Here is a 14,373-nt window from a genome sequence, read left to right as displayed (position 1 = left end):
GAGGTTTGATTGTGGCAAGAGTGTTGCAACGGTATCACCAGGGTCGTAGTTGCTCCATCGACCATAAATAGATTTCTTCGAATTTTAAGGTTCTTTTTATGGAAAAATAATGGAGGTCGAGGAGTGACTCCTATTTCACTTCCTTTATCTCTTTTGCATCATTAGGTTAGATATCTTAATTTCTATTGGATTGTAAGCATCGATTAGATTTCCTCTTTGATTGTCTATCAACCAATGAGGTAAGCATTCTTTCTAGTTTTGGAGCATTAACTTTTTGTTAATTTCTTCTGATTTCTGTTTTCTTGATTTGATTGCATTATGAATTTCTTGGGGTAGATCGACCAATGCTACGAGCGGTGCTTACTAATCTCCCTACATATTCTTTATCTGCGTTTAAAGCCACTATCTCTTTCTCAAAGCTATTGAGAAGCTGATGAGAGATCTTATTTGGGAATGTCCAGAAAAGAATGGCGGATCTCACCTTGTCGGATGAGATTTGCTACAAAAAAAAAAAAAAAAAAAAAAAAAAAAGGATGGTCTTGGCATCAACAAACTTAAAATCACAAATGAGTCTCTTCTTTGTAAATGGATTTGGCGTTACTTTAAAGGGCCTGACAACTTGTGGAAAGTGCTAATTGATAATAAATGAGTTATAGTCTCCTAAGGTCATACCAGATGTTTACAGGTTCAAAAGTTCGAGGATCTCTCGTTTCATATCTCTAAATTTGGCAGCGTGATTATCAACAAAATACAAAAAAATTGTTCGCAACGGTAACTCTACCCTCTTTTGGTTACACCTCTGGAATACAGATGGGCTCTTATGTACCCAACATCCTAAATATTTTGCTATGGCAGAGGATAAGTAGATTACTACTTGCGATGTAGGGAACAAAGAGAACAACATAAGGAACCCCAAATTTCGTAGACCCTTATTGCCTCGAAAACAAGAACAGTGGAATCTTCTATCCAACATGTGGACTTATCCATTGCTCATAAGGAATAGGGTCTGCTCTCAATAGTGTGGTTGCTCATCCCCTAACTATCAGTTTGATTGAATTGCTTTATGTACAAACCCATATTCGGCAGAATTCCAAGAAAGAAATTTTATGGTACAACTTGATAGCTGCTTGTCTGTGGTGCATCTGGCTGGAACGAAACAATAGAACCTTTCCAAGTAAAGAAAAAATCACTGGTCACCTTTGAGAAGACATACTATATCTAGCTGCTCAATGGAGCTCTAGATCTAATCTTTTTTATAATTATGATGCATCTTGTACCTCTCTTTGGAAGATTTTCCTCTAGTCTCTCCTCTTTTTATATTGAACATTGAACTTCCTATAGCTCTCGCTTGTATATATCTTGCAAGTATTGCATCCTTTTTGGAATCGAGTACTAATGATATATCAACCTAGTTGAAATAACTTAGTGTAATATCATTTTTTTTTTTATTATTACTATATGTTCATGTCCAATACATTACATGTGACAAATATGTCTTTCTACCATTATCCAAATTCAAAATTTAGTGGGAGGAAAGACAAAATTCCCCAATAAAATTTTGAGCCTTCGAAATCTTGAAATTTCAAATTTTCAATCAAAATTTTATACCATGATTGTAAATTTTAACATGGGTCAGAGTAACATTGCAATCAAAATTTTACATCATGATTATACAATAAAATCATAACATTGCATAGAATATAATTGCCAAGATCTTTGAACTAGATTCTTTTTCCAATAACATGGGTCAGAGTAATATACCTTGATACATGATAATGATTTAGTAAGGGATTGTGTTTCTCTGTCTTGGCTTCTCTATAGAACTGAATTAGGTTTCATCATGAGGAGAAAAGAACTACTTAATGAGGCAGAGAGCGGACCAATCCCTAAGGTTTTATTTTTATATAGACAACTCTAATTAGAGTCTTTTTAATGGGAGGAAATTATTTTGCAAAACTACTGAAAATATTTACAAATAATAACAGAATATCCCAGTATATCAATGATAGACCGTAATAGACCGCAATAGACTATTATCTGTCTTTCGTGATACAGGTAGTAGTCTATCACGGTCTATCACAATCTACCACGCATATACAGTGAAATTTTGCTATATTTGTAAATATTTTGATTCATTTTCTTATATTTGAAAAAATCCTATTTAATTTTGGAATTATCTTTTACTTAATTGGCTCAATAAAATAATAGATCAAAACGATAAAATAGCAGAGAATGCACATGAGCCACATTAATAATAATATTAAATTTAAAACAAAACTAACAATGATCACGTGTGCCAAATACATGGCTTTCTACACATCATCCAAATTCAATGAATGGCTGTCCTACTTCCTTAGATATCCAATGCGTCTTCACCTTTCGATTGGTATCCAATGAATCTTATAAATTTCATTGAAATAATAAACACTATCAGTGAAAGAAGCTGCAAGATCTCTGTTGAAAGGCATTCTTTGCATATCTTCATCGAAAGAGAAAAGAAAATGTCATTTCAAATAGTCGTATCAGATTCCATGACGCCAAATAATGACAGTTTAAGCCATGGTGTTCCTCGTAGATCTGCAAACTTTCAACCAAGTGCTTGGGGAGATCATTTCCTTTCCTATCGTTACAACACTCTGGTATATAAATATACATATTGCATATGTTTCTTTGTGTGTATTTATTTATAATTTTATCTGTTTTTTCCATCTTCTTATTTTTGTTCTTTGCATCATTAAAAGTTTTTATTTCGTCTTGTTTATCAACTAAATATACAAACAAATGAGCATGCAAACTATCATGGATAGAAAAACAAAAGTTAAATAATATTATTGATATTTTATTAGATAACCACAATGAGTAGCATTTTTAAGGCTCATATTTAGTGAATAGTAACATCTTAAAAGAATTTGCAAAAAATAGACTTTATTGTCAATAACCTTTTATTAGTGATAGATTGTATCGCTGATAGACTCATATTAGCGATATATTAATGATAGAGTCCATCAGTGATAGACTTTGAGAGTTGTATTTAAATTTTGCTATATTTGCAAATCATTTTGCATTGTACTATGTCGAATAATATCTTTGAATTACATTTATTATATTTACAAATGCTTTCTATTAGCGATATATCAACGATAGAGTCCACCAGTGATAGACTTAGAGAGTTAGATTTAAATTTTGCTATATCTGCAAATCTTTTTGCATTGTGCTATGTCTACCAATATCTCGAACTTGCATTTATTATATTTACAAAAAAAAATATATCTGTGGTAGACTTTATTGTCAATAGCCTTCTATTAGTGATAGATTATATCGCTAATAGCCTCATATTAGTGATATATCAACGATAGAGTCCATCAGTGATAGACTTCGAGAGTTAGATTTAAATTTTGCTATATTTGTAAATCTTTTTGCATTGTGCTATGTCTACTAATATTTCGGACTTACATTTATTATATTTACAAATGCCCCTATTTTATTTTTACCTTATTAATAATATATATATAAAAGGTAAACCCAAAATAACATATACTAAATAAAATAAAATATAACTTAATATATCATTTTAATTAAATTCTTTGGATACATAGATGTGTAATAGCCAACACGCAAGCAACAAATCAATGAAAGACACCTATCATTGTTAGACCTTAATCATTAAAAGATATATCATTTAGGTCTATCAGTATTAGACCTTAATCTTCATTATTGACGGGTCTATCATTGATAATCCTCGAGCTCAGTTAGTCAAAGGACGTCTATCAGTGACGATCGGTATGACCTAAAATTGTGTCCTATTTCTAAATATTTTTAGAATCTGCCAAATGATTTGTTATTGTTTTGTATTAAATCCTCTTCAATGCAATTGCACCAAAATTATTTTGGAAAGAAAAATTATCTACACCTAAAACATATGATGTGTTTTTTTTGGGGCGGGGGACAAATGTTATGAAAAAATAGGAAGAAGAGGAGATGGTCATGAAACAAGTTCAAGAATACAAAGAAGAAGTGAGAAGAATGTTTGGAGTTGCTGAAAAGTATTCAGAAAAATTAAGTTTGATCGATTCAATTCAACGTCTGGGTTTGTCATATCACTTTAAAGATGAAAGTAGTGAAGTTATTGACTATATCCAAAATCCTACCAATGTTGATGAAGAAGATGAGGATCTTTACATTACAGCTCTTAGATTTCGATTACTCAGACAACAAGGTTTTTTTGTTTCTTGTGGTAAGTCTCTCTTAAGTTAATTATTTCATAATTACATTTTGCCCGAAGAAAATCAAGAACTTTTATTTAATTTTTTTATTTTAATTTTAAGTTAAATAATGATCTGATAAGTCCCTAGACTTTTTACATATTCTTTAATAGCATTTCTATGCTTTTAAAAAACATATTCAATACTATATAGACATCTACAATTTTTCAACACCACCTTGAATCCTCAACATGTTTCTTAAGATTGTTTTTATAGACTTACTATTTATAGATCTAATTTCAAAATTTTGACCTATAAAAGATTTTATCTCAAAATCAATTGGCAAATAGGTGAGTAAAACCCATGTGTCTTAAAAGGTTGTGAAGTCTCCCTTTTTCCAATATGAGATTCTCAACATGTCTATAAAGATGGTTGCCTATAAAAGATTCCATTTTTTTAAAAAAAAAAAAATTTGTAATACAACACTTGCGGGATGGATAATCGAACCTCTAACATTAAAGGAGGGAACTATTAGAAATAGACGCCGAAGTTTAGAGATATATTCATTGTTTTTACGTTTAAAGATTTAGTAGACAAACCCAAAAATTATAAGACCAAATTTATAAATCTAAGTCAGTGCTAACTTTCCATCAGATATATTCAATAAGTTTACAAATGAAATGGGAGATTTCAAAGAATCAATTGTGAAGGATGGAGCTGGTTTATTAGTTTGTATGAAGCATCCCACTTGAGAATGAAGGGAGAAAATATATTGGATGAAGCATTAGCTTTCACAACTACTCAACTTAAAGCAATGGCCATGGATTCCAGTTCTCCATTCTCAGAAGAAGCTAAATATGCTTTGAAGTGGCCAATCTATAAAGCTATGCCAAGGTTCATGAATAGGCACTATATCTCTCTCTATCAAAACAATGCATTGAAGAATAATAATGTTTTGCTCAAATTTGCAAAGTTGGACTTCAATACTCTCCAAAAACTTTACCAGAAAGAATTGGGTGAATTTTCAAGGTGAAGACTTTTCACTAACTTTCTACTATCTTTTAGTTTTTTTTTTTTTTTCTTTTTTTTTTTTTTTTTTTTTTTTATTATTTTTTTTTAAACTAAAAAATGTTCTAATTATGGATGTAAATAATATATTATAGGTGGTGGAAGGATCTGAAGTTGAGGATGCAATTACCTTTTGCAAGAGATAGAGGGGTGGAGTGCTATGTTTGGGCATTGGGAATATTCTATGAACCAAAATACTCTAATGCTAGAACAATATTAGCAAAAGTTATTGCTTTTATATCTCTTCTTGATGATATGTATGATGTCTATGCCACCCTAGAGGAACTTCAACTATTCACCAATTTAATTGAAAGGTTTAGTTCTAAACTAAAATTCTTTGAAAAATGTTTTTTTCGTCCCTAGGGCTTTGGGTTTATTTAAATTCCTAAATTTCAAAATATTACACATTTACTCTAGAATTTTGAGTTTAACTTTTATTAGTTTTTAAATTTTTACAGTTGAGTTTTGAGTTTTGTTTTAATTTGGTCCTTAGACTTTAAATTATACTTTTACCTTCATTTTTCACTAAATACTCAATTTATTTTCTATTAACTAATTTAAAAGAATTAAATTAATTATAACTGGATTAGTTTTCTCTATTTTTTCATCATTGTTAAAATTAACATAAAAAATGTTACATCATAGTTATTTTAAAATAGTAAACTGAAATTTAATGTCATATAACGAAATATAGACTAAATGAAAATAAAGCTCGAGAGTGTAACATTTGAAACTTATGGACCAAATAAAAATTAACATAAAACTTAAGAGAAAAAATGTGACATTTTGAAACTTGGAGACCGAAAGGAAAAGAAGAGACTCTAAACCGAAGAAAGAAATTGATATTTTTCTAAAAAATTTCTGGTTTTAGTATTTGAAAATATATTAAATAATCAAAACCTTCTTACTTATTTATGTCAGATTAAATAATTTTCTAGCTTGACTGTTGATTAAATTTCAGGTGGGATGTTAATTGTATTAAGATGCTCCCAAATTACATGAAAGGTCTTTATGAAGCTATACTTGAAGTTTATGGAGAGATTGAACAAGATATTTGCAAGGATAACAATATTCCATTTGCATTTGATTATGCAAAAGAAACGGTAAATTCTATTGTAATGTGATTCCACATATATTTTTCTGCAAAAAGAAGATATATTCCCTTTCTAATTTGATTTTGAGTCATATTGGAGCATAGATGAAAATGCAATGCAGAGCTTATTTGATGGAAGCTAAATGGTTCAACCAAAGGTATATACCAACAATGGAAGAATACATGAAAGTTGCCATTATTTCTGCAGCCTACTATGTTGTTGCTTCAATTTCCTTCATTGCTTTGGGAAATGTTGCCTCCAAAGAGATTTTTGAATGGGCTCAAACTGATCCTATGCTTATTAAAGCAACTGGAGTAATTGGTAGGCTCCTCAATGACATAGCTTCGCACAAGGTATATAAAGATAAAATGAATCCTTTACTGACAGATGATTGAAAGAACTTACAAGTATTTTTCAATCACACATTTAAAAGTTGTCATATTTCATTATTTTTAGTTTGAACAAGAGAGAGGTCATGTAGCTTCTGCAATTGAATGCTACATGAAACAATATGGAGTATCAGAAGAAGAAGCTGTAGTTGAGCTAAAATTGCAAGTGGTAAAAGCGTGGAAAGATGTAATAGAAGACCATACAGAATCGTCCCAATTGTTTCCAACTGTGATTTGTGACTGCATCTTGAATATTGCTCGACTTACAGATCTCTTTTATAAGGACGGAGATGGTTACACATTTGCTGATGGAGAAATCAAACATTTTATTACCTTCATGCTTATAGACCCTGTGCCAATTTAATCCATCTACGGACTTTGTTTGATCTTTCTATGCCAACATCTTTCTCATAAATATGTGTAAAGATCAACAGCTAGGTTGTAACAATTTTTTTCTCATGCCAGCTACCACATAAATAAAATAAAAAATTAAAAGTAAATAAATTTACGAGTAATTGTTACAAAGAGAAAACAAAAAAAACAAAAATATTTACAATCTATAGCAAAAAAATTGTCAAATGAAGCGAAATTGTCCCTTCTTTTTCAAAATTCTCATAATATCCTTGCGATTTGAAATCCGCGTGTCCTCACCTACGGCTTCTTCCTCATCGTTCTTCAGCTTCATCCTCGACGTTCTTCATCATCGAAGTCTTTCTTCCTTGATCTTCTTCCTCATCGACAACGTCTTCTTCCTCGACGTTCTTCTTCATCTAAGATGTCCCTCCTCGATCATGGTATGACTTCTTCTTTGATTTTTTTTTTTTTCGATTTTCTGCACGTGTAGGTCTACGATTCTTCCTCGATTCTCTTCTTTGATTTTCTGCATGCGTCCATCTATCGCTTCTTCCTTATCCACAGTGTCGTGGTTCCTCGACCACGCTATTTGTGTCATGAAGTTTGACTCGTGAAATGACGTGAAGTTGAGTTCATTAATGAGATGCATCTAATTGCTTTTTTATAGTTTGTATTTTATCTAATGAGATGCATATTGTTATCGTCAAATGTTTAATCTGGTCTTGCATTATTGTTTGATATTTATGTTCCTGTTTCACCTGTTTAAACATACAACTATTAGTCTGTATTCTATCATTGACTATAACTCACTATTATTATTCAATGAACATTGGTAGACGTCTATTCTATCACTCTCTATCGGCGATAGACAGAGATAGAAGTCTATCATTGTCTATCAGTGATATATATTGTCTATTGCAAACCATGAAATGTGATAGATAGTGATAGTGTCTTTCACTATCTATCAAGTACTTTTTTATATACTAAAGCATGACATCAAGTGTAAGTAGTCTATGAATGATAAAAACACCAACTGTAAAAGAAAGATCAAAACACCAACGGTAAGTAGCCCCCAAATAAACATATCTAAGAAAACATATGTATACATTGATAGTATATGAGTGATAGACAACATAGAACACTTAATATTACATATAGACACTGATAATAGTCTATTAGTATCTATTTGTAATAGACATTGATAGACTTCTATCACTTTTTATGTATTTCTTTTCTTTATATCACAACATGACAAAACCAGAAGTAGATCCTATAAGCAAACTTAATTGAAAACAAAACAAATATCAAAACATATAAATTTCCAATAAGTAGCCCCTAGACAAACAATCTAATATCAGAACAAATATATTCATGCCAAACATATATGAGAAAGTGTTCCATCAGCTTATATCACTGATAGACAGTGATACACTACTATCAATGTCTATTATAGGTTTGTTTATACCTTTAGTTTTATTTTTCCTTGTTCTCCCTTTTGAGTTTGTATCTTCTTTTAATTTTTTTATGATTCTTCTCCTTTAATTGTCTTCCTTTTGATGTTGCTTATCATCTGTACACAAAATTTAGGGTTAATAAATATTACCACTAAATAAGAAACAATAATTAGGCTTAATAACTATAATCAATACAAATTAATAAAAAAAGAAAGAAAAGAGTTATACCTTTTGAAGTTGAGTAATTACTGATGTAGTGGTAGAAGAAAGATGCGGCAAGAAGCAGTAGCGAAAGAAGGACTAAGAAAAAGAAGAAAAGGACCAAGAAGCAGCAGACGAGGATGGAAATGAAGCAGCGAACGGAAAAGGATGTAAATAAGTTAGGAAATTAAAAGAGGAAGTGGTTGGTATCATTTACCTCTTCGTTGTACACGATAGAGTCCAGAAAGCTAAACGACAACGAGTGTATTAAATCGTTTACCTGTTTGTTATAGACGATAGAGTCGGAAAGCTAAACGATAGAGAGTGTATTGTATCGTTTACCTCTTTATTGTACACGATAAAGTCAGGAAGCTAAATGACATAGAGTATATTGTATCGTTTACCTCTTTTTGTGTACGATAGAGTCAGGACAACTAAACGATAGAGAGGGAATGGGAATCGTTTGCCTCTTCTTATTCCACGATTTCTTTGGAAAGGGGAAGCCTGTCCGATTTATACACTATTCCCTATTTTAGGGATACAAAAGAATTAAAAAATTATTTAATGAATGACTAATGGCAAGAGGACACATGGCCCAATACATAGAGAAGGAATATTTGTTTATTATTACCCAATCCTTACAGAAATCTAGAGCACTAAGGGAATATTCCTTCATGACTCACCTTTGCGATATGGTATTCTTCAGCTGATGTGTTTTCTTGACTCTTCCTTGCTAGTTGACATGGTAGAGTCTCTAACATCCCCCTTCAAACTTGTGGGGAGTTCAACTATCCCAAGTTTGGATCGTAAGTTGAAGAATTGAGAGTGTGTCGATGGTTTTGTGAGGCAATCGGCTAACTGATCTGCTAAAGGCACATACCTGATTTCAGGCTTCCCTTTAAGGACGAGGTCTCTGACAAAATGGACGTCTATTTCAATATGTTTGGTCAGAGCGTGTAAGACAGGGTTGTTAACTAATGGCTCTGCACTAACATTGTCACACCAAATTATTGGTTTGGATAAGTGAGACTATTGAATCTTGCTTAGAAGTTGTTGAAGCCAAACATTTTCTGAGGCATTGTGTGCAAGGGCTTGATACTCCGACTCGGTACTTGATCGAGCTATTGTTGTCTGTTTCTTTGAAGACCACGAGACAAGATTTCTACCAACAAAGACACAGTAACCAGCTACTGACTTTTGGTCATCAATGTTTGATGCTCAATCCGCATCTGAGTAGGCTGAAACTTCAAGTGAAGGGCTCGGTTGAAATAGCAGTCCATAGTTCCTTGTACCACTGATATACCTAAGGACTCTTTTCATTGCTTACCAATGAGCATCTATTGGAGCTTTGAGAAATTAACTGAGATGACTTACCATATATGTGATGTATGGACGAGTGTGAGTTAGGTATTGAAGAGCTCCAATTGTACTTCTATATAGATATTAATCAGTGAGGGGAGTTCCATCAGAAATAGACAAGTGTTTGCCTAAGTAACTAGGTGAGGCTGCAGGTTTCAAGTCTGGAAAACCAACCCTCTGTAGTAGATCATCAAAATACTTGGACTGATTCAATATAAAACCATGCTCTAGATACTGAACTTGTATGCCTAAGAAGTAATTCAACTTGCCCAAATCTTTGAGTGCAAACATGTTGTCCATAGTGGCTACTAACTGAGAGATTAAGTTGTTGTTACCTGTCACTATTACATCATCAACATAAACAAGGAGTAGAATAATCGAGCCCTTTGAATTTAGTATAAAAAGTGAGGCATCTGCCTTCGAGTTTATGAATCCCAAGCTAGTTAGAGTAGTATTGAGCAGATCATTCCAGGCCCGAAGGGCCTATTTCAATCCATATATAGCTTTGTTCAACTTGCATACATGATTAGGAAAATCAGAGTTTACATACTTGGGTGGTTGATGCATATACACATCTTCTGTAAGTTTCCCATTGAGAAATGCATGGTTGAAGTTAAGCTGACGAAGGGTTCATCCTTTGGAGATAGTAATGTATAGAACAACCTTTATAGTTGATGCTTTGACCAAGGGCTAAATGTCTCAAAGAAATAAATTCCAAGATGCTGATGAAATCCTTTGGCTACTAGTCGTGCCTTGTATCTTTGTATTGACCCATCCAAATTCTTTTTAAGTCTGAAGATCCATTTATTGCCCAGCACATTGAAAGAGCTGAGGGAGGAACCAAGTGCCAAGTCTGATTGTTGATGACAGCTTGAAATTCAGTATCCATGGATTTTCTCCACTGAGGTGTAGCAAGAGCATCAGACACCTGTGTTGGTTCAGTTGATGACGAGTCACATTGGATAGTGCTTATCCAAGCTTTTGGTTTGAAGATACCAGCTTTGCCTCTCGTGATCATAGGATGAGTAGGCTGCAAAGGATGAGGAGGATTAGGAATAGAGGATGTATATGGATTATTGGGAGATATAGTACTAAGTGACCGAGAGGAAGGGGAAGGATAGTAAGGGAGATTGAGTGATTATATTGTCTGGACATGAGCTGGATATTGCATCTGGTATTGGGGAAGAGGGGCAGCTTCAGCTGAGACATGGGTGAAGGGAGAGACTAGATTCACATCAGTCACAAGGATATTTGAGGGTGAGGGGCTAATATATTGTTTTAAGGAAGACTATGGCAGTTGGATAAGAACAGTGTGCAATAGTGGACTTATGCTGGGAAAGAGGACTTGAGTGCCACTGTTCCACTGTTGGTTTGTGAGTTGAAGGACTAAGCACCTAAAACCATAAACCAATATAAGACAGCTGCCACAATCTTCCTCAAATCAATATATTAGAAAAAATAAGAAAGTGAAGAAGTGTCAATGGACGAAGAAGAAGAAGAAGAAATTGATTTTGAGAGAACAATGAAATGGAGAGGACTGGATGAGATGAAGCATCGTTCGTTGGAGGGAAAAATCCTCGAAGAAAATCCCATCAATTAATCTTGATTGGGTAAGGTTTCGAGTCGGGTCACCGTCTTTTCTCCCTTTTTTTTTTTTTTTTTTTTGCGTTTGGACTGGCTTTTCCGGTATTTTACATCTTTTTTGGGTTTGGTTTGGACTGTAACCATTTCTTAATCTTTTTTGCTATAAATTGTAAATACTTTTGCTCACTTTTCTATATATAAAAATCTCCCTAAATTTACCATGTGACAACTCATAATTGGAACACTAAGTTTGCAGCAAAAATGGTTACAGCCGCACAAGTAGCAGCCAAATTTTAAATATGAACATAATTTTATAGTCATTGTTTAGAAAATAATGTTTAACAATAAATCACTTTTGGTTTTAATATTGGGTAATTGCAATTTGTACTACTTTCAAAGCTTATAATTTAGTAATATTTTATTTAAAAAGAAATTATTTTAAATAACAAAATCGATGAAAATATTTTTAAATATAGCAAAATCACAAAATGATAAAATGGATTTTTTTCATTTTTCTATATTTATAAATAAGTTGGCAATTTTGCTATATATGAAAAGATCCCTATTTCAAAAAAAAAAAAAATTGTACATACAGAAATTTCTAAGAATAAAAGAATCTATTTTCTTTATAGACACAATCTCTCTCTGTTTCATACGGTGAAACGACCAAAAAGTTTTCCATATGCTAACATCTAGATCACTTTTGTGAAGACTGTCTTTATGACAAACAATCAAGGAAGAGTTTTCCACAAGAATTTTTCTCAAGAGCACGGAGACAATTGAGCTCACGCTAATCTTTGTGGACCAATCAAACGAAGTTCTTTTGGTAAGAATAATTATTGTTTATTATTCATTGATGATTTTTGACGAAAAAACATGGGTTTATTTTGTTAATGAGAAATCAGATGTGTGTGCTATGTTCAAGAGATTTAAAATTCTTGTTGAAAAAGAAAGTAATTTTTACACAAAAGACTGGAGATCAAATAAGGAGGAGAAAATGGAATTCATCGGCCTTGACAGGTGGTGGCCCTATGATAGTTCCATTGAACTCCTCAACAAAATGACCTTTGTAGAGAGGAAGAACACAAAGATACTTAATATGTGTAACAACCCTTATTATTTATGTAATATCAGTAGTTTTTATTAATTGAGGGCATTTTTTTAATTTTTGGACTTAAGTGTAATTGCGAAAATTTAATTATTGGCGTTGGAAATTATTCAATTTGGAAGTTAATGGCAAGAATTAATTTCATTTTGGGAAGGAAAAGAATTTAATAAAATAAAGTAGAATAAGGAGAATAATAAAATAAAAGTTTATTATATTTTCTTTTAAGTTATTATTATTATTATTTTGTTATTTGTATATAAAAAAAAAATCTTTTTCTTCTTCTTCCTCACGCACCCCACCCCTTTCCCCCTGTGCTTTCGTTTTCCCCTTGTCGTTCACGTGCCCTAGCAACCACCTCAACTCCCGCCATTCATACCAAGTCGCACGCTGTCGTCGACGCCATCAAGCCACCTTCTTTCGTCGTCGATCAAGCCAGTAGCGTCCAACCACCCGATCTGTTCGCCCCAGTCTTCATGCCAGCCGTTCACCCGCCGAGTTATAGTTCGTCCGACTTATCGACCCCAGCCCTTCACGAGCCAGCTTGCCCACCGAGTAGAGTCATCCCGATCTGTTCGCCCAGCCCTCATGCCAGATCGCCCGCCGTGTGGAGTCATCCAACCACGGGTCATCATTCGGGTTTCAGCCTTCGTGAGGCCGTTCGACACCCCAGCCAACCGTCCACGTTTAGCAGTCGAATTTTTCGCCGCCGTCGAAGCCTCAACCATCACTTGAGTCATCGGCCACCACTGCGTAATCTCAATGGAATCTTGTGTTTTGGGGTAAGATCTAAACTATTTTCATGGGTTTGTTGAGGATCTTGATTACCCAATAAATAATATGTTTAATTATCACTTCAATCAGGATTTTGGAGATTGACTTGATAGTTTGAAGGAGTTTAAGAGAATTTTGGTGTGCTAGCAAGCAAAGTTAAGGTGATTTCGGCAAGGATTTTGGTATGATTTGGGAATTTGTTACTTGTTTGGTTCGAGTGTAAATTATACAAATTAAGTTATTAAGCTTTGTTGTGGATTTCAGCGGGATTTTACTCTTAGGAGTGTGAACCTAAAGGTTGAAATTTATTTTGGTTTATGTACTAGAATTAAATTCCAAGATTGTGAAGATTAGAAGGGTATTGGTTGCTCAAATAATTGTTTGGGCTTAAATTCTACATTTGGAGGTGAATTTGAATCGGACCACATCTTAGGTAAGTTTATTTGAAAATATTTGGTAATATTTGGCCGTTTGGAATTAGGATTGAGTTAATAATTTTAAAGCTTGGTTTATGTTTAGGTTTGATTAAGGATTTGAGAATTTCACAAAGATTCAATTGTTTTTTGGTTCAACCTATCATCAAGGTAAGTAATCTTACTACTGAAATTGCCCACGGGCCAGATACTAGATATAGCTAGCATGATAGATGAATATTATGACAGAGCGATGACATGATAGACGGATAGTATAGTATAACCGATGTATGTTCTTGTATGAGGATCTGAAAGATTTATTTGTGCACGTAGATACTTGCATGCTAGCATGAGATGATACTTGATTCCATGAGGT

At 33.2% G+C, this 14,373-nt stretch overlaps 1 protein-coding gene and 1 long non-coding RNA gene across 2 annotated transcripts; both read left to right on the top strand.

Moving 5' to 3' along the window:
• Positions 1 to 2,482: 2,482 nt before the first annotated feature.
• Positions 2,483 to 7,253, top strand: LOC120069970 ((-)-germacrene D synthase-like). The gene is given in 8 exon segments (XM_039021815.1): positions 2,483 to 2,639; positions 3,967 to 4,234; positions 4,857 to 4,922; positions 4,925 to 5,231; positions 5,366 to 5,584; positions 6,232 to 6,373; positions 6,469 to 6,717; positions 6,821 to 7,253. Coding segments are annotated over 8 exon segments (1,686 nt in total). The 5' UTR covers positions 2,483 to 2,501; the 3' UTR covers positions 7,118 to 7,253.
• A 6,085-nt stretch (positions 7,254 to 13,338) lies between these two features.
• On the top strand, positions 13,339 to 14,367 carry LOC120069969. The gene is made up of 4 exons (XR_005479731.1): positions 13,339 to 13,592; positions 13,675 to 13,766; positions 13,911 to 14,017; positions 14,104 to 14,367. It is a non-coding gene; the product is annotated as an uncharacterized LOC120069969 (long non-coding RNA).
• The last annotated feature ends 6 nt before the right edge of the window (positions 14,368 to 14,373 follow it).

This window comes from Benincasa hispida, unplaced genomic scaffold (assembly GCF_009727055.1).
Source record: "Benincasa hispida cultivar B227 unplaced genomic scaffold, ASM972705v1 Contig716, whole genome shotgun sequence".
Taxonomy (NCBI): Eukaryota; Viridiplantae; Streptophyta; class Magnoliopsida; order Cucurbitales; family Cucurbitaceae; genus Benincasa; species Benincasa hispida.
Note: the sequence above shows the minus strand (reverse complement) of the source record. Positions and strands in the feature narration are given on the sequence as shown.